At 49.6% G+C, this 26,009-nt stretch overlaps 2 protein-coding genes across 16 annotated transcripts in view; both read left to right on the top strand.

The window, feature by feature from the left end:
- Window positions 1-24,745, top strand: part of NLRC5 (NLR family CARD domain containing 5) — a 58,515-nt gene extending 33,770 nt beyond the window's left edge. For 6 of the 14 annotated variants that reach the window (XM_035898733.1, XM_035898740.1, XM_035898742.1 and 3 more), the window contains 27 exons: window positions 639-722; window positions 1,489-1,572; window positions 3,272-3,361; window positions 3,470-3,532; window positions 4,207-4,290; window positions 4,774-4,857; window positions 5,487-5,576; window positions 6,567-6,632; window positions 7,132-7,215; window positions 7,292-7,375; window positions 7,995-8,081; window positions 8,516-8,596; window positions 9,151-9,234; window positions 9,609-9,692; window positions 10,323-10,406; window positions 11,034-11,117; window positions 11,210-11,293; window positions 11,998-12,081; window positions 13,024-13,107; window positions 13,940-14,023; window positions 15,094-15,177; window positions 16,297-16,380; window positions 16,508-16,591; window positions 18,691-18,774; window positions 20,121-20,204; window positions 22,752-22,870; window positions 24,558-24,745. In XM_035898733.1, coding sequence (XP_035754626.1) covers window positions 639-722; window positions 1,489-1,572; window positions 3,272-3,361; window positions 3,470-3,532; window positions 4,207-4,290; window positions 4,774-4,857; window positions 5,487-5,576; window positions 6,567-6,632; window positions 7,132-7,215; window positions 7,292-7,375; window positions 7,995-8,081; window positions 8,516-8,596; window positions 9,151-9,234; window positions 9,609-9,692; window positions 10,323-10,406; window positions 11,034-11,117; window positions 11,210-11,293; window positions 11,998-12,081; window positions 13,024-13,107; window positions 13,940-14,023; window positions 15,094-15,177; window positions 16,297-16,380; window positions 16,508-16,591; window positions 18,691-18,774; window positions 20,121-20,204; window positions 22,752-22,870; window positions 24,558-24,730 — 2,365 coding nt within the window. In that variant the 3' untranslated portion in view covers window positions 24,731-24,745. Of the gene's footprint in view, window positions 1-638; window positions 723-1,488; window positions 1,573-3,271; window positions 3,362-3,469; window positions 3,533-4,206; window positions 4,291-4,773; window positions 4,858-5,486; window positions 5,577-6,566; window positions 6,633-7,131; window positions 7,216-7,291; window positions 7,376-7,994; window positions 8,082-8,515; window positions 8,597-9,150; window positions 9,235-9,608; window positions 9,693-10,322; window positions 10,407-11,033; window positions 11,118-11,209; window positions 11,294-11,976; window positions 12,082-13,023; window positions 13,108-13,939; window positions 14,024-15,093; window positions 15,178-16,296; window positions 16,381-16,507; window positions 16,592-18,690; window positions 18,775-20,120; window positions 20,205-21,317; window positions 21,449-22,751; window positions 22,871-24,557 lie in introns of those variants that run through there. The other 8 variants (XM_035898739.1, XM_035898736.1, XM_035898735.1 and 5 more) reach the window with 8 other exon arrangements.
- CPNE2 (copine 2) overlaps window positions 24,620-26,009 on the top strand; it is a 63,899-nt gene continuing 62,509 nt past the window's right edge. For both annotated transcript variants that reach the window (XM_035898745.1, XM_009643284.2), the window contains exon 1: window positions 24,620-24,654. The gene's annotated coding sequence lies outside the window, so the exon portion shown is untranslated. The remainder of the gene's footprint in view (window positions 24,655-26,009) is intronic.

Raw genomic sequence — 26,009 nt, 5'->3', positions numbered from 1 at the left:
TCAGCCCAGGCCAACAGGTATTTGTGCTTTGTGGCTGCTGGAAGGACACAGCGATATGCCAACTGGGTGAATAATACACCCTCTTGGGATAGACTTGGGATGTCCGCTGCTACAGGCCTGTGTATGAAAATAAATAGATTGGCTTTTGCTTGGCTAGGCTCATAGGGGTTGTCTTGCTTTCATGCAGGGGAAGCTTCTACCCGTAAATAACCAGATACAGATCTGGCTGGCTACTACATTTGTCCCATGGACACATGCCGCTTTGTCACCCAGGAGGGTTTCTGCGATTTCTTTCTTGGAGAGGGAGATAGGAGGCACCATTCCCAGCCTAGCTCTGGGAGAGCTGCGAGGGCTGAGCAGGGAAAGATGCTGTCCAGTCTCCTGAGACAATCTAAGTACCAATGACGTGGCTCTAGGGAGGCATCACCCAAAGTAACATGGTATTTTGGTGGACTGGCTCTCTTGAAGCAGCTCAGAGCTGGTTTTGACTTCTCAGCCCTAGATTGTGGGTAGCAAAATAAGATGTAGTGGAAGCGAGAGGGTTGCTGTGGGTCTTATCCTAAGAGATGAGGCTCCGGGATATGCAGGGAGTGTTGCCATGGGAAATGTTTAGCTCCTGAGTGCTCTGTTTGCTTCAGTCTCAGGGACTGCAGAGTGGATCCTGAGGATGTGACCAGGCTGTGCCAGATACTGGTGCAATGTCCCCAGCTGACAGAAATTGAGTAAGTGTTGTGCACTTGGCAGCCCCGTCTGTCTGACTGTCCCCCCAGCCTGCAGATACAGAGCTGGTGTTCAGGTTAGCAGCTGGTGTAAATCGGCTCTCCTCTCACCACAGTCCCCTAGAAACCCCTGCGAAACTTCACCCAGATGCTTAGGTTAACCCACACCTTCTGCTGCCCTCTCTGCTTCAGAGTTTGGCCTCTCCTAAGTCGACACGTCTGTGTGTAAACACCCCAGAACACGTATGCGTTCTCATGGTCTTCCTCAATCACATGGCTATACACAGGATCTTCATCTCCTCCCTGAGGCCCTGGCTTGCAGTATAGCCAGAACAAGACCACCTGGCCCACTAAGCCATAAGCCAAACTCCTGAGGAGCTGCTCGCTGCAGACAGGAGCTGGGCACTAAGAAAATTAGAATACTCCTCAGAACAGAAATGGAGTAATGATAAATAAAAATAACATAATACCCATATTGCATGCAGGAAATAGGTCAGTAGCATAATTTTCTAACTTACAGTACAGGAAAAGTAAGACTACTAAAACTGGAATGTCAGTTGGCTATAGGATGTAGAGAAACACTTACAAGGATCAGCCTGTAAGGACTAAATTGCACCCAACTTTCAGGGCATTTCAGGACATGTCCTTTTGCAGGACTTCCTCCTAACACCCCCATGCATGTGTGTGTGCGTGTCCATGTAGATTTTATAGAAATATTTACGGATTGTCCCAGTTTCTCTTGAAATTTGTTTCCTTCCATGTTTTACAGCCTGTCTGGAAATTCGTTGAGCGACCAGAGCATTGAGAGGTTACTGAGCTTCCTGCCATACCTCTGTCATCTGGCACTACTGAGGTGATGTTTGGGGTCCCTGCTTTGACTGCTGCCATGAAACATTGGTTTGGAAAGTATTAATACCACACCATATCTCAGGAGCATTCATCAGTAACTGTAGATTAACAAGCTAGGCAAAGAAAATGCAGAAACTTTTTCATGCCCGTTCCTGTCTTGTTTCTAGAACCAAAGCAGCACTGAACCTTTTTTCTTTAATGGAGAAGGAAAAAAAGGACAGGAGGAGAAATACCCACCCTAGGCACAGCATCCCAGATAATTCTCACTTAGCAGGTCCTGTGGAACATGATTTCCAGCATCCGTAACAGATGTAGGACGCTGGTTAACACACGGTGGCAGCACCCCACCTGTGTGCACAGTCAGCATCTGGCAGCTCTGCTCCTGCAGGGGTCTGGCATCCTGCCACTCTTGACACTGAAAGCGCTTCCTGGCAGTGTATCAACCATTTAGGCTGGGAATTTGGGTAGAGAGGTGCAGTCAGGGGCTGGGCACTCCCACCATGTGAACAAAAACCCGAGAAGGAGCTTGGACCTCTTTTGCAAGATGTTGTAGCATGGCGGAGCTGCAGGGTCTTGAGAGACTGAATTTGCGCACTCAGGAGGTTGCTTCCAATCTGGGATATCTCTAGTCTAGTAAGCCCTGAAGGGGAGTTGTTCGCTGTAAACCCTGGGTCTGTACTCCCTCTTTAGTCAGAGCAGACTAGAGGAGACTGTCCTTTAGTTAAAGGAATTCTGGGTGCCAATGCTCCTGTACCTGGCCAAGCTGGATAGGTGGGGTTATGTGACCCTCATGAGGTTCAACAAGGCCAAGTGTAAGGTCCTGCACCTGGGTGGGGGCAACCCCCGGTATCCATCCAGGCTGGGGGATGAAGGGATGGAGAGCAGCCCTGTCGAGAGGGACTTGGGGGTACTGAGGGACGAAAAGCTAGCCATGAGCCAGCCATGGGTGCTGGCAGCCCAGAAGCCAACCCTACCCTGGGCTGCATCCCCAGCAGTGTGGCCAGTGTCGAGGGAGGGGATTCTGCCCCTCTGCTCTGCTCTGGTGAGACCCTCTGGAGCCCTGCGTCCAGCTCGGGGTCCCCAGCGCAGGACAGGCAGGGACCTGCTGGAGTGGGGCCAGAGGAGGCCACGGGAATGGTCTGAGGGCTGGAGTCCCTCTGCTACGGGGCCAGGCTGGGAGAGTTGGGGTTGTTCAACCTAGAGAAGGCTTTGGGCAGACCTGATTGCGGCCTCTCAGCGCTTAAAGGGGGTCCATAGGAAAGGTGGGGACAGACTTTTTAGCAGGGCCAGCTGTGACAGGACAAGGGGTGATGGTTTTAAACTAAACCAGGGTGGGTTTAGACTGGATATAAGGAAGAAATTCTTTACAATGAGGGTGGTGAGACACTGGCACTGGTTGCCCAGAGAAGTGGTGGAGGCCCCTGGAAAACATTCAAGACCAGGTTGGACTGGGCAACCTGATCTGGTTAGCAGTGTCCCTGCTCCTGCAGGGGCGTGGACTGGATGGCCTCTCAATGCCTCTTCCAGCCCAAGACATTCTATGATTCAAAACTTTAGATCCTTGCTCACTGATCTGGAGTTAAATGGGGTGGATTCCAGCCTTTTGCATCTCAAAGTAAACAATGGGAAAATTGGTCCATGTGGATCAGAACCTTTCTTCTTGGAAGCTGATTTTGTTGTTCTTTCTTTCCCCTCCTTTTCAGTATTAGGAACAACACGTTTTCCCCACGTTGTGCTGTCTTACTCGTCAACTCCATGAATCTCTGTGGGCGGATCAGAATGGTAGAAGTCCGGTAAGCCACACAGACTGTTTGGAGACCAGCAGCTCAGCTGTAAAGAGATACAAAGCTTGTCATCTTTGAAGAGCTTTGCTGAAGGACTGTCTTTTGTGTTTGCTTCAGGTCAAGCGAAAATGCGTTTTTGCATTTAGGAGCAAGCGCGCAAAGCCAAAAGACATCCTGCAGGTACTGGCATACGACACTTAATTATAGTTCACTTGTTTTGATTTGTTTTGAAACACTAGTGCAAGTAGCCAAACCTCCTCTTGTACGAAGTACTCATGGGCTGGTAGTCAAGGAGCTTGGGCTAGTAGCTGAGGCTTTGGGGCTCAATTCAGCTGCCTAAGTGCAACTCAGTACCATTTGAGATGGATCGGGACAGCAGAGGCCTGTGCCTTTCTTGAGTGGCCACTGGATGACTCATAATCATCTTGAGTGGCACCAAATTCTGCTGGACGAGCAACTGAATCAAGCCCTAGCCACCGCATTTTGCACACGCATGCCTCAAATTCCAAGTGATAATCTCCGTATGAGCATCAGCATGATGTGTTTGCAATACGTGTCTGCAGCCTCTTTGGGAGCCCTGTCAAGAAGACTGTAACATGGCTCCAGTTAGGCACCAAGGAGATGAGAGAAAATGTGAAAAGATCGGTTTCCCACTTGTAACGTGGGGTTTGTCGTTACTAACCTCAAGGAGGTGTTCTGAGAAGTGTCAAACACTGGCGCGGCTAAGGGCATTCATCTCGGCGAATGTTGCATCAAGACTGGTGTAAAAAGGCAACTGCTGACCGGCAGCTCTCGCTGCTCAGGCTCAGCCTGGTTGCCGCCGTGCTTTAACTCTCTTGCTGTCTTGCACACAGGCTGACGGACTGTGCCATCGGTCAGGAGCAGATAGATGAGCTCTGCAGGGTCCTGGAGCAGCATGGGTGGCTGGCTGAAGTAGAGTAAGTGGGGCTTGGGTTGTTACCGTGACCCTGAACAGGAGCCACCAAGGGAGAGCTGGCTTGGCGCGGGTCAGCATTGCCTGGGGTTTCCCAGCCTGTCTGCACATGTGGGTGTACTCATTCAGGCTATTTAGAAACAAAATCAATTAATAATCATACAGGTCCTTTATATATATATTTTAAGAGGGCTTTAAGTGGGACAGCTTCCTTGGGATTTTCACTCTGTGGCCACTTTGAGGCATTTGTTGCTTCACTTGAGCTCTGCTCTGAGCTTGTCTTCAGAGCCCTTCAGGTGAGCTTGCTCTGGAGCTTATGCCTGAGGTAGTTTTGTAGGGCAGCAGTTTGTTTCAGACAGACCTTTAATGGCTGAGCTGGGATTGAAATCCAGAGCAAGTTTGGCTTTTTCCTTCAAAGCATCTCAGAGGAGCATTGCTGCTTAAAAGGCTGAGTTTTGGTTGGCCACCTCATTCTTCTGCCTTTCAGTCTCTCCAGGAATCAGCTGGGAGATGAAGGTCTGAGGCGCCTCTTGGAGCGCTTGCATCGAGTGCCCGTTACCTGTTACCTCAAGTAAGAAAACATGCTGTGAATGTGAGGTGCCCTAGCAGAAAGGTGTTCATGGGATCCTTCCTGAAGCTGGTTGTCATGCTTCTTGTCCACTCCTGCCTTAGGAGGGACGGTCTGAGTGAGCCATGAGCACCACTCAGAACCTCCACGCCAGAGTGACTCAGGGTCCAATGCAAAATCTGTGAACTCAGTAAAAGCCTTTTTGTTAACGTCAGCGGGAGGTAGTGAGGCCCATGGGGTGGTATGACAGAAGTTGACCCAGTCCCCTGAGTTTTCAGTTCATCACTTTTCTGTGTACGTTACCCTCTTTGAATAACTCAAGGCACATAGGTGCTGTGGCCTTAGCTGTGCCCTACACCAGCCTCTCCCCTTCCCTTTCTGGTGGGGAAGCAACTGCTCCAGCCATCTGCTGCCTCTGTAGTGCAAGAGGCAAGCTGCACTCGCTGTGTCACGCAAGTCACTGGTGCTGTGTCTTGGAGGGGTTTGGTGCATTTAACACAGCCAAAGGGGCCCAGCACCCCGCCAGCTGCCCTGCCTTTGCTGCCAACTTGAATTTCTCCTCTGTGGCTGGGGAGCCTGGGGACAAGCTGGACTCTTTAACACCTGAAAAACCTTCCTTCTCTTTGGTGCAGCCTCAGCCATAATAGGATTTCTCAGGATGGAGTTCTGCATCTCATAAATGCCTTTGCCACATCTGGAAATACCACTGAAGTTCAAGTCAGGTGTGTGTTTCTCTTCACTAATTTCTGATTCTTCCCTGCATGTTTTCCTGTTAATTATCAAAAGTTTGTGATCTTCAGGTAATAATGACCAAGGTCACGTTTTCAGCTTTTGTATAAGCTAAATATACACATTTATGTATAAGTGCATGGAAAGCTTTTGTTTGTGTCTGTTTCTACTTGCCAAGCATAGCTGCCAAGGAGGAAGCTGGCAGAACTGTTACTCCACAAGGCCAAGTCATTTTTGTGTATAAAGACGCAGGTATTGAGCCGTACCAATTGTTGTCATGTATGTATCTGGAAAGGAACCTCTTCAGGGTAGAAGTCAGCATTTTCTCTCTAAAAACACGGTCCCTAATTCACTTCAGTATGTTGAGATTTCAGAGTGAGTCTGTTGAAAGCAATTTCCAGTTTTTTTTATTTGGATTTGCATCTTCATCTCCTTTCCTCTCGAGCAAAAATAGCTGGTGGGTTCTGGGCTTGCCACGCTGGCATGAACTGCTTTTTCTCACGGATTCAAGTCATGAGGCGGGCTGTGCTGCAGATCTGCCCTTATCAATGTTTATGTTCACATGGACCAGTTGCTCTGTCACGAACCAAATTTAACCAGGGTCGCTTCCATGTGTTCCTGCAGTTAGCTGCGGGTGCTGAAGCTTTTGGCTGGGCTATTTTAAAGCACGTCAGTCTCCTGTTGTAGCTCTCCCTGGGGTTTGGCAGAGAGTGCCGGGGCAGGAGGAGGCAGACAAAAGCAGGGCAGATCAGCATTGCTTCTCCAGCCATCAGTGCTGCCTTGTGCCAGTTTAGCACTAGCGAAACCTCGTTGAAGCATTTCTGTGGGGTGCTTAATGTAGGGAGAGGTGAGCTGGGCCAGGTACCCCTGTCACTGCTGCGCTGTGTTGCTTTGTGTGGTTTGATGTGTTGTTAAATTCTGAGCACTGGGAAAAATAGTCATTTTCCCTCCAAATCTTACCCTCGCCTGTCTTCTCTGTGCAGTTTGTGCTCCAAAGCAACTTTAATCATCAAGTTGACGAGCAGAGATGACCCAAGAAAGATTTTGAGGTAATGGTACAGATTTTTTTGGGTGATTTCTTTGACAAAGGTGGTGTCCTTTTTCTAGGGACAAGGCAGACAAACCCCCTTTTAGCCCCTAGCTCCTGGCATGGTGATATTTCACACTAATAGATGATACATTTCCTTTGGTTCACCTTCTCAGAAGAGCTTTCCCACATCACAGAGAATCCCCCACCCCTTTCTCTCACTGTTTCCCGACTGACTGTTCCTCACCCAGGAATGTGTAGGTGAGCCTACAGGCTCTGTCACAGGACAGGGTGCTGCAAAGAGCTGCTCCATTAGCACACCTGCGTGCTGTGTCAGAACACCTCAACAGACGCTTTTGAAGTGTTGCCACAACCTTTTTTGGAAGCCCTGCAAGGCATTTAGGGTTTTGGTGCCATCCTTCTTTTTCTGTGGGGAGGGGTTGTGATGCCTCAGATTTCTAGGTCAGAAAGCCTGAACTGTTCGTAAGGAACTAAGGCTGTTCTTTTTCTCATCCTTTCAGACTCACAGAGTGCAACTTTCAGCCACAGCACTTGGAAAAGTTGTGCTTGCTCCTGGAAAAGTGCACCAGTCTGACAGAGTACATGTGAGTTAATGGCAGCTTGGACCCATTTGGGTGGGCTCGTTTGAAAGCCTTTCATTACAATGACCTTTGATTCTAGATCCTCAAACAACAACGTGACAGTCCAAGCTGCAGAGAGGCTTTTGCATTCACTGAGGAAAGATCTGGGTCCTCTGAAAATCAGGTACTGTGTCGCTGTGCTGTTTTAGATACTGATCAAGGACTGGTCTGATCATCTAAGATCTCCTTTCATCAAAACCAAAAATGAACTGTGCTTCTGCCAAAGACAGGTAGCGTTGGCCTGAGAAATTCCCATGGGTGACTCTTAAGTTAGTGGTATTTCAGCTTTATGTCCTTGATTCCTACGAAGTGTCATGTAAAGCTGTGGCCATAAACTCTGCTGTCTCTGTAGACCTCTACCTGCCTTACAAAGAAGGTTGCTAATTCTGGTGAACACTGTGTCCTTAACTAGGTCTCACCAGAGCATCCCACAGTTCACCTGGGTAACAAATCCTTCACCTTTCCCAAAACATGTTGCATTAGAGCACGAGGGCCCAGCTCCCTCTCATTGCCGTCAGTGGTAGGCAGGCAGGAGGGAAGCTGGTGTTTGGGTCCTCCTCTGCAGGGATGCTGGGCTGCTGCTCTGCTTGTTCCCCGTTTGCATCCCATTTCCTACGTAGACATTACTCTGATGAGCAAAGCAGCCTTTCCATGGATATTAGAGTGCTGAGTGCTCAGCTGACAGACACAGAGATGGATCCGTGCGTGTGAGTTAAGCAGAGCTGCCATATTCTGCTTTGCAGCATAGAAGAGCCATGGGTGTGTAAAGAAAGTGTCACAAACCTTCTGGAGCTGGCTGTCCAGGCCTGTGGAAATATTACTGAGATCATGTAAGTAGCACCTCAATTCTGGTATCTTTTAGATATTTTCTTTTAGCCGGACACTTTTAAGGAAATGGGATTGAAGCCAGCACTTTAACTTGCTCTTCTGTTCTTTATTCTGTCTCCAGTGCACTTGTAAGCAAGTTTGGCCCAAATGCCTGGCAGGTAGAAGTGCTTAGAAGGTTTGTGGTCACACACCTTAGAAGGTTCAGTGGCAAGGGGACCATGTTCCTGGTCTCCCTTGGGAGAAGGGGTGCCCAGATTAGGCTGGCTTTGGAACTGGTTTAAATACTGCAAACCTCTTCAGAGATGGGTGGTTAGCATTCATGCACTGTCATAGTCCTGTCCCATCCAGTCCTCCTGATTTTTCTTTTGGAAAATAGCATTTGGTCTCCCTCAAGAATGCACAGGCTTATGACGTTCTCTAATCTCTACCTTTCCAGGATATGTAAAGATAAAACCCTCTTCCAATTAGGCATAAAGTTCCCACACTGCCTGGAGAAGGTGGAATCAGTTGTTAGCAGGTGAGAGAGTGACTGTCATTACTTCCTGCTTGTTCTGAAACTCAGCATGAGATGAAAAATATCTTCAGACTGTCTGAGGCTCTGGTCTCCCTGGGTTCAGTCTCAGAGTGCCTCTGTGCCACACGTGCAGAAGGAACCTTATTCACGTGCATGTGTCTTTCAGGCCCCCCTCCTTCAGGCCCATACTGGACCTGAACAAGGTAAAAAAATCTACCTGCCTTCCCCGCAGGACCAGGAGCACTCAGGAGATGTGAGCACTTTGAAGACTCTTAAGATGTGCTGGCTTCTGCATGAATGTGTAGGGGGAGAATAGCATTAGCGTCTTTTCCTTTGTGTAGCTGAAGAAGGCGGCAGCTCTCTTCTTGTGCAGTTGGGGAAGGGCTGTGTTTCTTTACCCTATACTGTGGTGTAGATGGGACATAGGAGGAGAGCCCAGGGAGGGCACTTGCAAAGCTCTGACCTGTTCCTAAGTCTGGCCCTATGGGGCACCAGGCACCACAGTGGGCATCTGCTGGTCATCACTGACAGTTGCATTGTGTGCTTGTGTCCCGCAGATTGAATCTGTGCAAGCCAGGAACCAAGCACGCTTGCTTCTACCAGAGGGTTTGTGAGAAATGTGCTCAGCTTCAGGAATTGAGGTGAGTTGCCAGGCATTGTAGAGGATTTTTCTGGGAAGGGAGTAGCTTGTCTTTATGTGTACAGGAGAGCACACAGCAGGGCAGGGGAGAGGCCAGTGCAAGGTCGCAGTCCCCACACTCTGGGTCCCCTACTTAGAGTGGTTTGATGGAAAATAGAGAAGACCCATAGACCGTGGCTTCCTGGGGTATCCCTTGAAGGCATCTAAATCTCTCCCCTGTGCCCAGATAACCTTTACTGTCTTATCGTGGCTGGGAGTTCCCATGGGACCTTGTTGAGTATCAATGTCTCGACATGGTGTGCTTTAGCTGTGGGCTTAGTACAGACGTTTTGCCTTCAGTGGGCATAGCCCAGATCTGTTGTGCTGTTCTTGCAGATGGTCTCATGTTGAGCTCCACAGTGATGAAGCAGAAATGCTAGTCAGGATTTTGCTACGTCTTCCAGAGCTGAAGAAGTGTGGGTATGTCCCCAGCTGTGGTCTTTTCCATGTCTTTATCATTTGCTCAACCCTGTGCTCACCCTGATCCTCTCTGAAACACTTTTTGTCTGGAATATGGCAGTGAGCTCTGTGATCCCTCCTGAGCTGTGTTTGGGTTGCAAACTCAACAGCTCTTGCAATTGGTTATAGGGGGCACCCTGTGCACGTCTTGAGGTTTTCTCCTCTTCCCCTTTTTTCAAGTGAAAGCAATTTGAGACTGAGACCTTGGCTCTTGTTAAATTGTACATAAGTTTATACCACCCTATTGTGTAAAAGAGCTTTTTCTGGTATGAATAGCAGGGAGTCCTTTTCAACTGCCTGGGAGTGAGTGGCAGGCTTATAAAGGGCATCTCTGCCCAGGGCAATGCTGGGGGTTGGTTGGCCCAGGCAGAGACTGTGCTGTTCAGTGCATGTACAGCATGCGAACATCTCTGAACTACCTGGTCCTCATAGTCCTGTATACAGGAGGTGTGGAAATCTCTCCAAACTCTGATGTCCCTGATGTCTGTGCTGGCTGGGGTTTGGGATGGGGCCGCTTGCCTGTCAGTGAAGTAAACTCTTTTTCAGTCTGCTGAGACCTAACCTTCTAACTTGATCCTTTCTGTTGCGCAGGCTGACCTCTAGCAGTATTTTGCAACTTGGAATTGTTTACTTGGTCACGGGCTTGCAGAATTGCCAGCTGATTGAAGAGCTCGAGTGAGTATGTTGTTAACCAGGCTGTTCAGAGCCTGCCAGGTCTTTCTAGAAGCTGTAGTTAAACTGCAGCCTCGCTTCTGCCTGTACGGTGGACAGATGTAGTTTTCCTGATGGCTGTAGGACTTCAGATAGGGAAGAAGCAACAATTCCTTTTGATTTGCAATGAGTGAGAGAGACAGAGATCAGTAGTCTGTGGCTGGGAATGTCCAGTGGAGAAATAAAGGGGTTTGGTAGCTGGTTTTTGTACTGATTGTGTCCCGGCTGGGAGGCAGTGTTTCCTGTGCAGCAATCCCAGAGCCAGCATTTCACTTCTGGAGGATGATCTGGTGGCCTGCATGCAGGGATGGCTTTTCCAGGCACCTACATGTAAGGCATCTTTTTGTTATGAAGTGCCACCTGGCCACGTGTGTTGCTGTCACGAGAGCTTTGCCACCTTGTGGCCACAGCGGCACCTTGCTCCAGAGATTTGGAATTCTATTGGTATTTTATTTGTATCCAAACACATCCAGTAGAATTATATTAGAGAACAAAATTGAACACTTCTCTTCCACCCTTGTTCTGCTCCCCTTGGCGCTGAGCGCTTGCGTGACTCTGCCCATGGGTTGTTCATGTGTTATGTTATCTTAGCCTGGGCCACATGAAACTCGGCGGAGCTGCTATTCCTAAGCTTGTGCTGGGACTTCATGAGATGCCATCTCTGAAAAGGCTTAGGTAAGTGTGTGACTGCTGCTTGCTTCTAGCCTGGCTTGTGATACCTAATAACATGAGTTTAATGTCCATTTTCCTGGGGGTGTTTTTTCCAGCTTGAACCATAACAATATTGGTAATGATGGCTGCTCCAGACTCGCAGAAACCTTGAGGAAAATGCACTACATGGAGGAAATCAAGTAAGTTGCTCCTTTTTTGCAACCTCTCAGCAGCAGAGAGGTGACCACCAGGGCCAACATTTGGAGAGTCCCAGATGTGCTTGTACACCATGTTGTAATGAAAGTGGGGAGGCTGCAAAAGGCTCACATATGAGGTACCTTGGGCTAGAGGAAATCAGAGCCTGATGTTCAGAAGAGGAGAATTTGGTCTAACCCCACGCTGCTGCAGTCACGTAGAAAATGGATTAAACGGCTTCTGGATTTAAGTTTTCTCTAGAATCCCTGGGATTCAGAACAGGGCCAGAGGCCTCCTTCTTTTCTGGGACAGCCTTGGACCTAGCACCTTCCTGCTCTGAAAAGATCTGAATCGAGAGCCACCCCAGGCTTGCTCTGCTCCCCCTTGCCCCTGCCAGATTCTGTCCATTTTCCACTCTAGTAGTTTGGAAAATAATAACTAGCCGTTGCCTGTCTCGGTATTCTGGGTGAGGTAATTTCCCACCCCTTAACAAAATCCAGTTATTTTGATGGCGCGCTGCAATTTTTTTTAATGCCTCATGAACAGCTATTAGTTGTCCATGAGATAGTTGAGAAAAGCAGTGCTCTGATTCTGCTGCCAAGGTCCAGAGGTGTCATCAAGCAGATGGGAGGCATTAAATAAGATCTCATACTTTGCCTGACACATAGCATTTTCCTTTACAACACAGCCTTTCTTCTCTTCTTTAAAGTCTAAGCCACAACAACATTGGAGATCCAGGCCTGGTAAATCTAGCTGCTGTCCTGCCAGAAATGCCAAACCTGAAGAGAATCAAGTGAGTCCCTTTGGTTTGTTCGTGGTGGTTTCGGCCATGCCCACAGTTGGTGGGGAAACCTGTGAGGGAAGTCCTGTGCCGCCTTCAATGTTCCACCTCCTTCCAGTGTTTTCAATGTAATTGAAGACCTGGTACAAAATCTACCAAACCAACGGAAGGTGTTTCCCTCTCCTCCCCTCCCCATGGGCAGCTGGGCCTGGCAGTGACTTTGTCTCCCAGTGCAGAGACTCTCTGAGAGTGAAGGTCATGGCCGTGTCCTCGTGCCCCCCGAGACAGCGGTGGGCATTTGCTGTCCTTCGCTAGCTGTTTGAATGGAGAGATCCCTGGCTTGGTCATGTCCTGGAAAGTAAATCTGCGAGCTTGTAGAGAATCCTACAAGTCTCAGATCCACACAGCACCTTTCCTCAGGCTACGTGGGGTTCCCAGTGTGGTGGCCCCCAGTGCTGCCACCCTGCTTTCTTTTACTAGTGGACATAGAGAGGAAATTGGGAATTTGTCAAAGCGAGGACACAGTCTCTAAGCAAGGCTGTCTCTCAGAGACATGGACTCAAACTGTCCCTTCTCCAAGGGAACAGAAATTAGAGCATCCATGCTGTTTGTTAGGCTCAGCTCTGGGGCATGCCTTGTCATTTTTGAAATGAAAAACCTGGAAATGACTTGAACAAGAAAAGGACATTCCCAGTCCTGTCTGGGAGAAGGAAAACTGCTCCTTTCCCCCAGCAACTACGGGGCAGAAGTGACTCAGTACTTGACAAAAACGCACTACAAATCCCCAGGCCGTTTTCCAGATGCCTGGATCTCTGGACACGCCACTGCAGCCGCGTGTAGCCCATCGTTGCAGTGGCCCAAGCCTCCCATCATGCCGGACAAACAGTGGAATGCCTTAAGCCAGTACGTTCTGCTTCTCATTCAGTCACTGAGAGTCTTCCCTGCTTATTTTAGCCTTTCAGGGAACAGTCCTAGTCCTGCTGGAGGGGAGAAGCTGATGGAAGCTCTTGCTTTTTGCAGGCGCATCGAGGAGTTACTGTAAGTGTGTAATTTCCAACATCTCCTCAGGAAGCTGGGCAGAAATCAAGGCATGGAAACCAAATCTAATATGGCTCCAGTAAAGCCAAAATCAGTTTTACCACTGATTCTTATGAGGGCAGCATAAAACTGCACAGCTATGTGGTATAGGAATGTGTGGTGTGGAGTGTGGGAGGTTTGGGGATTGGCTGCTCTCTGGAATGTCTCAGGGATTCCCAAGGGCTGTACAGGTGGCATTAGTGGGCAAGAGCCGAAGCTGTGGGTTAACAGGCGGTGTCGCAGGCATATGGGCTGTGTAAGAAACAAGCATTAACCTATACGGCCACAAAAAGGGAGGGAAGATGACAGGTATGGGCTTTACTCAGCCAGATGTATTCCAGTCATTCCATTCCAGACCAATATATAGAAATGCCCTGCCATATTAAATATGTAAAATTAGAAAAAGAACAAATGAGAAAAAGTGAGGTTTAAAACACCGGAGCTGTTCATATAACCTTCAGATTACAGCATACCAGACTAAGGGCACATACTAAAAAGTGCAATTCCAGTTTAATTCCAGCCCAGGACAGCTCAGTCAGGAGGGGAGATCAGTGTGCTCCTGAGAAGCCCAAGTCAGTTTTACTTCCCTCTTTAACTTCTGCTGCAGGATTACAAAACCTCCTTGTTCTTTCCTTCCACCCTCAGTGTCCTTTGAGTCACGGGCATTAGCTTCTCTGGGCACAGTCCTGTGCACATGTGGGTGAGGAACGGGGGTCACAGGTACCTGTGGATGATGCCCAGGTGAGGAATGAGGCTCCCGCTGCCAGTAACATTTCATTTCTGCTTCTTCTAGACTGTCAAGGAATGGTTTTGGAGACAGGACAGCAGCGAAACTTGCCTTCTGTCTGCTTCACATGACCAACCTGAAGGTCCTGCAGTAAGTGTCAGCCTCTGCCCCAGGAGGACTGGGTATTCTGGGAATATGTGGGACGGTTGGAAGAAGGCATGGGAAAAGGCATGAGCTGCAGTGGTGCACTGGTCCCTTGTTTAGACGGTATTTTAAGTGTCTCAGGATTGGGAAACCCTTCACGATTCCTCTGCTCCATGAAGTCACATCAACTGCTCCTGCATAATCTCTTGCGTTGTTAACTTTAGAGAAGAACCAGGCATTGCATGTATGGAAAAATAACCCTTAAAATTGGTTTTGAGTATGTTAGCTTCTAATGCCTCTGGCTGTCCTCTCGTTCTGGTGCAATGTAAGCATAAATATGAGCACCTTTTGTGGCCCCTCACTGTTTCGTGCAGGCACCTCTGAGCCATTTTCCCCCTGAACTCAGTGGTGTTACATTTTTAAACCTTTTATGGAGTCTTTCCCAGGCTCTAGCACGTAGAACTTTCTCCTACTGTTTTACAGTAGCAAAGCAAGAAATTGGTGAGCTAGGAGAGCTCGCTGGGCTCAGTTAGCCTAGTGGTGTGTCTTCCAGCCTATGTCTAAGGTATTGTCGAAAAATAACTTAGACAAGGAATCCCAGTGGTGGGATACTTTAGGCCTCTTGGTAGGTTCTTGTCTTCACTGGAAGGGTGTTGGAAAATCTGCAGATATGAGGTTTCCCATCTGCTCTTTGTTCTTAAGGCCGTTCCTCACTCATGTCAAACCAATCCCGTCTGCATAGAGCTGGAGGCAGACTCCTGGTGGAGCCTTCGAAGCCTTTGCTTTTGCAACAGCCAGCTGACTGTGCTCCTTTCTTGGGAGAATGGGCAAATCCACTGAACTCACGTGTCCTTAGGGCTAAGTGTCGTTGGCAGCAACAGGAGCTAGGTGACGTGCTAGCCACGTTGTTGGCCCCCACTGTTGCCTCCCTGTTTTCCTTCGTTAAGACTAATCCGCAAGGATCCCAGGTTATTACCAGCACCGAGTAGCAGACATCTTCTTGGCAGGTTAAATATGAACTTTTGTTACAGCTTTATTCTAAAGTAATCCTCCAATGCTTATCTTTCTTTTGTTAGCTTGTCAAATGATAACATTGGGCCAGCGGGAGGGATGGACCTGGCCAGAGCCCTGGTGGTGTGTAAGCTGCTAGAAGAGATAAGGTAGGCCACGGCACGTGCGCTTGCGATGGTGCCAGAGGTACGGACTGATATTGCTCTGTGGGTGGGAATCTTTTCAGCTCCCAGGCCTGAGGCTGTCATGTCAGCTCTTGCTGTGCTCGGGGTGACTCGGCAGAGGGTAGCTCCTCCATTCATCCCAGACACTTTTCATAGGACGGGAGGAGATGCTCGCTGAAGGTCACTGCAGGGCACTGCCTGCAGGGCAGCCTAGATCACTTTGGGTGTTGAACCATGTCTGACAGTGCTGTTTGCCAGGCTTTGTGGAGCCCTGTGCCTCTCAACCACTGTGTGCAGTAACCTGGGGAGCTGTCAAATTTCTAAATATGGAACTGAAAGAATGGAGGTGCTGTGAATTAACTCTTCCTGCTGCATCCTTGATGCCACTGTTCTTTGTTATGTGTTTATTTATTGTGATGTGTTTTATTATTGTTGTGTTTATTTATTATTTGGACAATTCCCTTAACAACATGCTTTAGCTTTTGGTCAGCCCTGAATTGGTCAGGCAGTTGGACCAGACAATCACTGTAGGTCTCTTCCAACTGAAATACTCTATTCCGTTCCATTCCATTCCATTCCATTCCATTCTTAAATAACAAGATGAATTAGGGTGTTGGTAATTTCGGTGCGAGAGATATTAGAGCAGGGGAGGTATTGCCATGGCTTGTGCAGTTACTGCTGCCCCCCAAGTCTCTGAGAGCCACATTGTCTTCCCACTCTCCCCTACCATCATTTCCTCTCAGGTCACACCAGGCATTAACTCCAGTGTAACTTCTTATTTTCAGTTTCACACGCAACCCATGACGTGCTGCAGCTCTGTCCATTGTAGCCATTAGTAAAACCTCATGTTACTGTCTGCAGGCAATTCACTGCTGAATGGACTTAGGTTGTGAGTTAGAGCAGGGCTGTCATTCCCGTTTTACCAAGCACGGAATTGACCCTGAGTTGCCATGTGCCAGTCTGACTTCTCCCTGCTGCCTGGAGTCCTCACGTAGCCTGGGTTACTGACTTGCTAATTCACATAGTTACGTTTCATTGGTGGCTTTTCTCTGACTGTACCTGCCTTTTCTGCGGCCACTCAAAGCTTTTCCATTGCTCTTACAGTTTATCAGAAAATGACCTTGGGGAAGGAAGTATCCATGCCCTGTCCAAGGGGCTGCCATGCTTCAAACACCTCCGGAAGATCGAGTGAGTACCAGGGCACTGGAGGCTGCCGGTGCAGGGCCGGCACGCAGCACAGTGCTGCTGCCGGTGCCTTATTCCCTGCCAGTTCTGACACCAGCACACTGTGCCCTCTGTTTTTCCGCTGCTTCAGCTTGAAACTCTGTGGAATCACTGATGAGGCTTCAAAATCACTTTCTCGCGGCTTCCAACAATGCCCTTCCATGGAGGAGATAATGTGAGTGTGGGAACGGATGGGGAGACCCTTCAACACACAGGTCACTCTTGTTTTAATGTCTGCTCCTATTTTCAACTGCAGTACTCTTCTGATCCTGCTAAATATTGTTTGGTACTTACCGCTGAGTACTTTTTAGTGATAAATTAGCTACTAATCTATTCATTGACGAAATTCACTGCTAAAAATTTCCTGGTCTAACTAGCAACTTACTGGAAACTGGATGTGAAGACTGAACAGAACACAGAGGAAAACACTCGTCTTTGAACGGTGCCTATTAGCCTTGGTCTTTTGGCATCCGCTTTGCGAGGCAGAACAAATGCCCCATCTTGTTCTCCATGGTCCAAGTCTTGCCTCCATTTTTTTACAAGATGGCCATAGCTGGCCCTCAGAGCTGAGCAGGAGCTTCTCTGTGCAATTGCAGAGGCTGAACTGAGGGCTCAAAGCAAAGTGAATTCAGCCTGTAGATGAACAGGGGGTACCACCCGCTGTGATCTTGCTCTCCACGCTGGAATAAAAGGGGTTGCTCTGATGCACAGATGTTTATCCTGTTTTCAATAAGCAGCATAGATGGGCTAACTACATTCTGGCAAGTGTTTGTCTGCCCATGAGAACCTCAGCGAGAAGCCTGCTGGGGACCTGGTCCAGCTTACATCCTTTTAAAAGCAGTTTGCCCCATTGCACTAGAGGGACCTTAACTTTAATTGTAGTACGTAGGATCCCAGCAGCAGCCTCATCAATCCTGAGCTACCTGTAGCTTTAATGAAGGCTTAACACTGCCGAGGTGGTGGCAGGGTGCAGACCTCCTTGGGCTGAGATCACTCCCCTGTCGGGATACAGATCTGCGAGACCCAGGCTCTCTCATCATCCCTGGTGTGGCCAGCTGGGTGGCACTTGGTTGTCATGCTACTCTTACGCACCTCAGCTCTGCAGGACGCTCATGGATGGTTTGAGTTGAGTGATGCATGGGTCAGAAGCCCACCAGACTTCCCTCTCCCTCCTCAGAAGGTATTTGTGTGGAGATCACAGGTCTTTTAGGACACAGGGCATTAGGTCAAAGACATGATTTTATTGCCAGACCCATGAGAGCTCTGACAATAATCCAGTGGAGTAATGGGATGAGTAAAGCAATATTCAGTGCATAGTGTGTTGCTTGCAGCATGGCACTAAGGCTAGTTAACGATGTTGGGAGTTACTGCTCCTGGATTACTAACAACTAGGCAGATTCTCCATTAACAGCAGTGTTAGGAGGGGTCTTGCCCTGTCAGTGGAGGCATACGTGAGTTCTGCCATCAGGAAATCTGAGTGACGCAGAGAGCGAAATGGTGATAGCTGTGACATCCAGAACAGGCCATGAACTTGTTTGGTGGAAGGCCCCAGTTCTTGAGCTGGATCTGTCCTGCCTTTCTTTTTTTTGGCTCCTACATGAGACAGAAATTCTGGAGTTCCTCAGACTCAGGTAGAGGAATGGCTCTGTGGGGTGGCCCCAGGATCGTTCAGCTGAGTATTGTGGTGGTGGTGCAGTGCTGGGTTTCTGGTTTCCAGGCGTGAGGGAAGTGGCCAGGCTGTTCAGCCAGTGGCAAAGAAAGGATCTGAAGAATTTTCTGACTTGCTAATGCACCAGCAAGTGAAAACCCCAGCCTTTCAAGAGCCCTGCAAGCTGTCCTTTGAAAGAGCTCAGAGTCAAAAGGCAGCTTTAAGAGCAGGTCCAAGAGGCACCTTAGCTGCTGCAATAGCTTAATTTCATCAGCACAAGGAGGAGTTGTCCTGGGGTAAAGCTCTGTGCTCAGCAGTCATTTCCATCTTTCGCATCTCGTTTCCTGGGCCTGCGGGACTCTGGAGATAACCACAGCCCCCAGGCTCTGTGGTGGCACTCCCTGGTATCTTACCATATGAGAAGATATGAGAAACTGGTGAAACTGAGGAAATGCCTCAAAATCAAGCTTGTAAATCAGGGGGACATTTACCTGCTGTGATTAGAGGGCAATAAGCTCTTGTAAACAGGCTAATCTGGGTGGGGGAGGGGGTTGTATGACAGCACTGCTGTTGTTCCCCTTGTGTTTATCAGCTGACTCACAGTTGGGATTTCCTGTCTGTTTTAGACTGTCTTGGAACGCCCTTGGTGACGGAGGAGCCCAGGAGTTGGCCAGTGCTCTCCCATGGATGGAAAGGCTGAAGATATTAGAGTGAGTACAGCCCTGAGAGCCACCCCAGGACAATGACTTGCTTTCCTGCCCTCATTGAGCCTTCAAGCACAGCACTTCCAAAAAGGGGATGAGGAACAGCCTAGCTTGGGCGATATGCAGTGCAGAGAGGAGTTTTGTGTTTAAGTTGTTTGCAGTGTAGGTAGCTAAGCAGAAGCTGGTCTGCAAAGGCCTCCTGTTTGAGTCAGCAAGACAAACTGGTATTGCTAGAACATGATTCCTACCACCTAATAACCCCGGGTGACCTGCTTCCTGCAAGCTTTTACTTGTCTTCAGTGTCTGGGATGGTCTATATGGATACCATGCTCGGGGAGCCTTCCTTTGGGAAAGCCTGCAGCGAGGCAAGCGATCCATCCCTGGGATGGACCAGCCAAACCGTGGTTGTTGGGCTGTAGGAGCTCACAGAAAGCTCAGTTGCAGCTCCTGTGCTGGAACTGCTGTGCAACCAGCAGCTGGGGTTGATGCTGCCAGCTCGTGTGAAAATACAGCTGTAGAAAAAGCCCTGTGAAGATGGGCTGAGAGAGCTGGGTTTGTGCAGCCTTCAGCAAAGGAGGCTCTGAGGGGATCTCGTCACCATGTACTGGTACCAGGGTGGCTGCAAGGAAGATGGAGACTCCCTTTTCACAAGGAGTCCCATGGAGAGAACAAGGGGGGAATGGACACAAGTTGCTCTTGGGGAGATTCCGACTGGACACAAGAGGGAAAATTTTCACCATGAGAACAGTCACCCATTGGAATAATCTCCCCAGGGAAGGGGTTGACTCTGCCACACTGGACACTTTTAAGTCTCAGCTGGACAGGGTGCTGGGCTATCTTGTCTAGACTGTGCTCTTGCCCAGAAAGGTTGGACCAGATGATCGCTGAGGTCCCTTCCAACCTGGGATTCTAGGATTCTATGATTAGTCTGTGGGTCATAAGGTCAGGAACTGAGTTTTGTTTGTCTCGGGCAGGGAAACTACGTAGTAGAGCCTGGCTGTTGGACTGGTGCAAGCAGGAGGTTTGTGTCTGAGGCAAGAGGAGTTGTCACTAGCATTTTTTGGCACTGAGCTCACAGTGCGATCTGTTAGAGTGATCCAAGGGCAAGAGCTCCGCTTACAAATCCTGTTGCTAGAAGGAGGTCATGGGGAGCAGTGCACGCACAGACAGACACCTTGCGTAAATAGGGCCACAGTCATGAAGGTGGGGCTGATGTAAGTTGTGTGGCCTTGCTGTGCTTGTGCAAAAGCGTAGCTCTTCTAGGACAGAAGAAGGAGCCAGTGATTGCTCAGCTCTTTTCCACTCTTGATTTGGTTTTGGATTTTAAAACCCTCTTTTTGTTTCTAAAACAGTCTGGAGAAAAATCGCATTGGCATTTGTGGGGCCACAAAGCTAGCAGAGGAACTTGCCAAGTGCCTGGAAATTCAGTTCATAAGGTGAGCAGGTATCATGGAGCGTCATGGCTGGGAATCGGCTCAGCCAGGGGAGGTTGAAGTGACCAGTCCTGGGACAGCCTGCTGCCCTGGGTTAGCTGGCATGGAATAGGATATTGCGGGGGACACAGATGCAAGCCAAATAAGCTGAGGGTTTTCTAGGCCAGCTCCACCCCCTCAGAAAGTCCTGGGAAAAAGGGACTGAAAAGCGTACTGGCTTTAAATGAGGTAAAACTGAAGGCCCAGTTGTGTCGTGTCCCCACCAGGAAGTTTGTTGCATTTTTTCCTATAAGTTTTCTTTCTCCCATTACATCTGATTTCGCTTCTGAGATACGCTCCTGCCCTGTCCCACTCTGTCCTGGGATCCATATCTTGCAGATACTTGGACACCTGATTTTTCCCATTCTTTCTCATTGCTTCTCCAAACCCTGTGCATCAAACTCCACTAGAAACCTCGTGTAGGTGAGACCCACTCATGCTTCACTCATTTGAAAAGTCACCCTTCTGAGAGTGCATCTGATAAATTTCTGGCAGCAGAGGTCCCACAGCCAAGCGTCTGCTCCTACCTGAGCTGTCTCTTTGGACGAGGAGAGGGTCTGCCTTCCCCAGTAGTGTGAGCAGCCCAAGAACAACCCCTGAGGAATGTTTCTGGTCCCAGCTGGGGCATGGGCCCCCCATGTGCTTGCTCAGATCAGTGGGTGCAGCACAGCATACAGTCCCCCTGACTCCTCGGGGCATGCTGCTTCACAAGGTGGAGGCCCAGCATGGGAAGCTTTTGGGTCAACTCCACCAAACGGGGTAGATGAAGAAGGGTGGCTCCCATAAATCAGGCTGCATGTCTGTAACTCAGTTCTTCTTCCCCCTTCTGAGATCCTAGTGGCCTGGGGGCTGTTCAAAGCCTTGCTCGCTCTCCCCAGCTAGGTAAGGGGGTCCATTGCAGCCAGTGGGAAGATGCTGGGTTGCTGCTGTGTCGCTGAGGGATGGCCATACCTCACTCCTGTCTAGCTGTCAGACTGGCTTTGATGAAAACCCAAAGCTGCCTCTTCTGCTGTTGTCAGCGTGCTTCCTCCTCGCTTACCCCACCTAGTCCTGCAGTAATGTTTGCTCTCGTCATAGGCTGTGGGACAACCCGGTGCCCAAGGGCCTCGCTGAGAATTTGACAAGCCAAGATCCAAGGCTGTGTTTCTCCTTCCACTAGCAAAGAAGAGCCCTTGCTTGATGAGGAATTGCTCTCTGTCTTCCACCGCCCGTTCCTGCAAATAGAAACTGTAACCATTAGGTCTTCCTTTGTTGCATTGAACCAAGTGTGAACACTCAGTTGTGTTTTGTTTCTCATGAGCTTTTATCGTGTGGGAAAGCAAAGAGTTGTAAAGCATCGCCACTGAGAAGGCAGCGCTCTCGGTGTAAAAGCACTGCAACGCTCTTCGAGTGAATGAGATGCATCTGCTCGGGCATTCAGAAAGCCTGCAGAGTATTTAATTATCTTTAATCAAGATTACAACACCTACAGGGTGTTCCAATAAAAGAACACGCATCCTCCAGAAGAGGGTATAAAATTATTTACAAAGCTGTAAGCTGAGCCTGTTAAAATGCGCTCAGACAGCCTGTTCGAAAACTGTGCATAACGGGATGGGAAATACTTCTGTGATTTTTAGGCCAAAAAATGGCATTAACGTGATTTTGTTTGCTTCGAATCAGGCTCTCTTTCCTACGTAATTGCCTCAGTTTCCTAGTAGAAACTTCAGGACCTTTGAAATTCCAAATCGTTGCCCCCAAATGATCAGTATTTGTATTGTGATAACACGGAAAGGCTGATGCCATCATAAGCGTCAGTGAGAAACTTGAAAGTACTGAGGCTGTAAAACAATTTGAAAGAAAGCTGTGATTGTTCCGTGGGAGGGGATGTGCACTACTGACCATTTTCACATGGGGTTTTCCAGACCTTTGTGGGGTTTTTGGAAGAGCTGATTGCACTAATTATCTCTTGGAGGGGTCAGTGAGGGACCCCATAGGGGAGTGTGGAAGGCCGCTTGAGTTGCAGGAGCGTGGCCACGTCATTCTTGTTATTTATTGGCATATTATGTTTTCCTTGCGTGTCTGCGCTGTAAATATTTAATCCTCATGGTGGATTTCTTTCTAGGATTTTGTTTGCGGCAGCATTCACTTGGGGAGGCATAACTGATCGAATGTGGGTGGGGGTTTGGAATGAGGTGGAAATGGGTGAACTGAGGTGATTGAAGTGAATGAGATGGAAGAGCTTCAGCAAACCTGGTGGCAGGGGATGTGGACAGCCAGTGCCTCCTGCTCCTGGGGGAGCCACTGCCCTTATTTAGAGATCAGCATTGGCGTCTGGGAGGTACCAACATTGGTGCGTAGAGGTGGGACACGTTTCGCAAAGTCTGTACTCTGAAAAGGGTTTAAAAGCAACAACAAAGGAAAAAAGGATGCGAAATTCCTTATCGGGCCATAACTTAATGAAGTAATCAAGTCCTTGAGCTTCCAACACTGGAATTCAGGAAAAGCTTCGCCAAATGTGGCTTCTATTTTCAGATCTAGTTTGCAGATGCAAATCTTCCTAGCGCCCATCAGAGGAAGAGTTTGGCACAAAAGGAAGCGTGATCACATACCAAAAGGTGTCTCGGTGCTGGTAGCTCTTTACAGCTTTCAAGGTGAGTGTGTTTGTCAGCGGGGCTCTTCCCTGGCCCTGGTGTGCCAGCTCTTCTTGAAATAGAACCATAGAATCATTGAGGTTGGCAAAGCCCTTTAAGCTCCCCAAGCCCAGCTGTTCCCCTAACCCTGCCATCCCACCACCAAACCCTGGCCCTAAGCACCGTGTCTGCCCAGCTTTTAAATACCCCCAGGGATGGGGACTCGACCCCGCAGTTGTAGGCAGTGATAAGGTCTCCCCTCAGCCTCCTCTTCTCCAGGCTCAACACCCACAGCTCCCCCAGATGCTCCCCAGCAGCCTTGAGCTCCAGACCCCTCCCCACCTTCCTTGCCCTTCTCTGGACACGCTCCAGCCCTTCCAGGTCCTTCTGGGAGTCAGGGGCCCAACCCTGAACCCAGCATTCCAGGGGCGGCCTCACCAGTGCCCAGCACATGGGCATGGTCACTGCCCTGCTCCTGCTGGCCACACCAGTCCTGATACAAGCCAGGATGCTGCTGGCCCTCTTGGCCACCTGGGCACACTGCTGGCTCATATTCAGCCGCCTGTCGGCCAACACCCCCAGGTCCTTTTCTGCTGGGCAGCTTCCCAGCCCCTTTTCCCCATGCCTGCCCTTGGCCTTGTTGAACCTCACACCATTGGCCTGGGCCCATGGATCCAGCCTGGCCAGGTCGCCCTGCAGAGCCCTCCTCCCCTCCAGCAGATCCACACTCCTGCCCAGCTCAGTGTCATCTGCAAACTGACTGAGGGTGCCCTCAATCCCCTCATCCAGATCATTGATAAAGGTATTGAACAGAACTGGCCCCAGCACTAGGCCTGGGGGACACGGCTTGTGCCCGGCTGCCAACTCCTAAATGGCTGCCTTGGGTAGAGCAGCCCCTGTAGTGAGAGCTCTTGGGTTTGTATCTCCTCGTCTTCCCTTGTGATGAAATTCATTATCTAAAAATAAATGAGACCTGAGATTCCCCCCTGCAGTTCCTCTGACTCCTGAAGTTTGGAGGCGTCCATCTACACCCTGAGGTTTGCAGGAATGTAACGCAGCGTGCTGCAAACACTGCTGCGCTTCTCCGGAGATGGCGAGGAGTGCCTCTGAAGCCTAGTTGCATACCCGCAGTTCTTGGGTTCTTCCCCAAATTGGGGATTAGCTGCCATCACACATCTGTCTGACAGAGAGCGGCCAGCCCAACAGAAGCCAGGGAAGGGACTTGCAGGACATAACAGCATCTTTTCCAAAACACCAGGTGTCAGCAAAACCCCAAAAATGGGAAGCGGCTGTCGGTTGTGAAGTCCAGTGATTTTGGCTAACCCTGGGCTCTGGGCTGTATTTTGGGTGTGTGGGCTGCATTTTAAAAAACTCTGCGGTTTGGGTTCAGTTGTACATGAAACACAACGCAGTTGGTCCCTGGTTTGTTCCTTACACCAAATGCCAGGGGTTTCCAGGCCGCCCCTCCCCAGCGCACTTCCCATTTCCTTCGTGCTGCTGATGTCTGTATTCCAGCCCACGGTCATGTCTGAAAGTTTCCGAGGGGAACCTGAAGGCTTTGTCCACTTTGGAGGTGTTAAATGAATCTTCTGGTATGCAGGGAGATGTGAGGCTGTTGGGGATTGTGTGTGATGGCTGAATACCAAAACAGTTCCCAAATAGATAATTACCATGGGCCATTTTTAGAGCTGTTACTATTGCGTTTCAGATTTATCACAGTCCAAAAATGGAAATGTATCAGGACGCTCCGCACACCCCTATTGTTTCAGGCTGCCTGCAGGCTCCGGAAGACAATGCCTGAGCTGGTGGGTACTGGTTTTGTACACAGAAGGGATTTTGCCCCCTGAGACCAGATCTTTAGAAAGAAATGCACTGCTGTGAATAAACACATTGCTGGAGGGCGGTGAGAAGCCCGGAGTTTGAGCTAGGGAACAGCTGGAGCCAGGCTGGGCTGAGCTTTTGCACGCGATTGCTGCTGTTCCGTAGAGCTGGAACTGCAGCCGCCAATTCCCCTCTGCTAAAACCAGTTGCAGGTAGCGCGGAACCTGCCATGGCATGGAGGCATCACGCTGGGCTGGAGAGAAAACACAGGGAAAACTGATTTGGGAGAAAATGGGCGCGTTGGCATTCATGAAATACTGGCTGCCTCTCCCTGTTTTTCCCCAAAGCCACGTTTTAAGGCACGGGCATGGAGGTAGGAGGGCAGGTCTGGCACAGAACCCATTTCTCTCACTGAATTCCTCTTGCAGGCAACAGCCTTGTCCCTTCCTGTGATGGTTTCTGGCCGGGTTTACACAGAAAGAAGGGGTTTGCTCCTAAAACCTAGGCTCAGCTTTTAGCTGGGCGCTGCCTGTCGTGATGCCTGTGTTCGTGAGCCTGTCCTGTGTCCCCCTGCCCCACTCTGGGGGTGCCAGGAAGGGAGTGGGGCTGGTGGAGGGAGGGACCTCATCCGCGCTGAAAACTGACTCGGCACCTTGAAACTCTTTCGTCTTTAACAGCTCCAGCTGCAGGAGCGAGGAAAGCTGGCCGGGGGGCAATATGGGACGTGCTTGCTTTGCCTGGGAGCTTTGGAAGCACGAACGGAGCCCAGAGTAAAGGGCCCTGTGCAAACAATGAGGGTTTATTTAATGTGAAGCCTCAGAGGGAGGCTTCCAGTCTTATTACCCTACCTCTGTATCAAAAAAAAATCTCTATAACCATCCCCAATGCCTGACCATGTGGCCGCCGAGCGTCAGGTGAGGTTGCTAATGGCACGTTGGGTACAAATGCTGGCTGGAAGGGAAAGCACGCCGGATCCTTGGGCCGAACAGGGTGATGGGGCAGTGCAAGAAGCTTGTGCTCCCCTCCACTTCTGGGCCAGGTAGTCAGAACCTGCTGTGGTTTGGTTTTTGGGTTCGGTTTTTTTGTGTGTTTAATCTGCTTCTCTCTATGGGAACTGGGATCGTCCAGCCTCGGCAGGGCACAAGGTCCCGACCCTAGCCCCCGCACTGATTTCAGCAGGGTGATACCAGCACTGGGTGCCCCCATACCAACCAGCCAGGGCGAACCCCCATAGCATCCAACCACCTCAAAACCCAGTATTTTTCGTTAAAAGCGACGAGGTTCCGTTTTTCATTGCAGCTGCCTGGATAACACGGGGGAAAAAATAATTTTCCGGCTT

The sequence above is a fragment of the Egretta garzetta genome, unplaced genomic scaffold (assembly GCF_000687185.1).
Source record: "Egretta garzetta isolate BGI_Z169 unplaced genomic scaffold, ASM68718v1 scaffold27, whole genome shotgun sequence".
In the NCBI taxonomy this organism is placed as follows: domain Eukaryota; kingdom Metazoa; phylum Chordata; class Aves; order Pelecaniformes; family Ardeidae; genus Egretta; species Egretta garzetta.
Note: the sequence above shows the minus strand (reverse complement) of the source record. Positions and strands in the feature narration are given on the sequence as shown.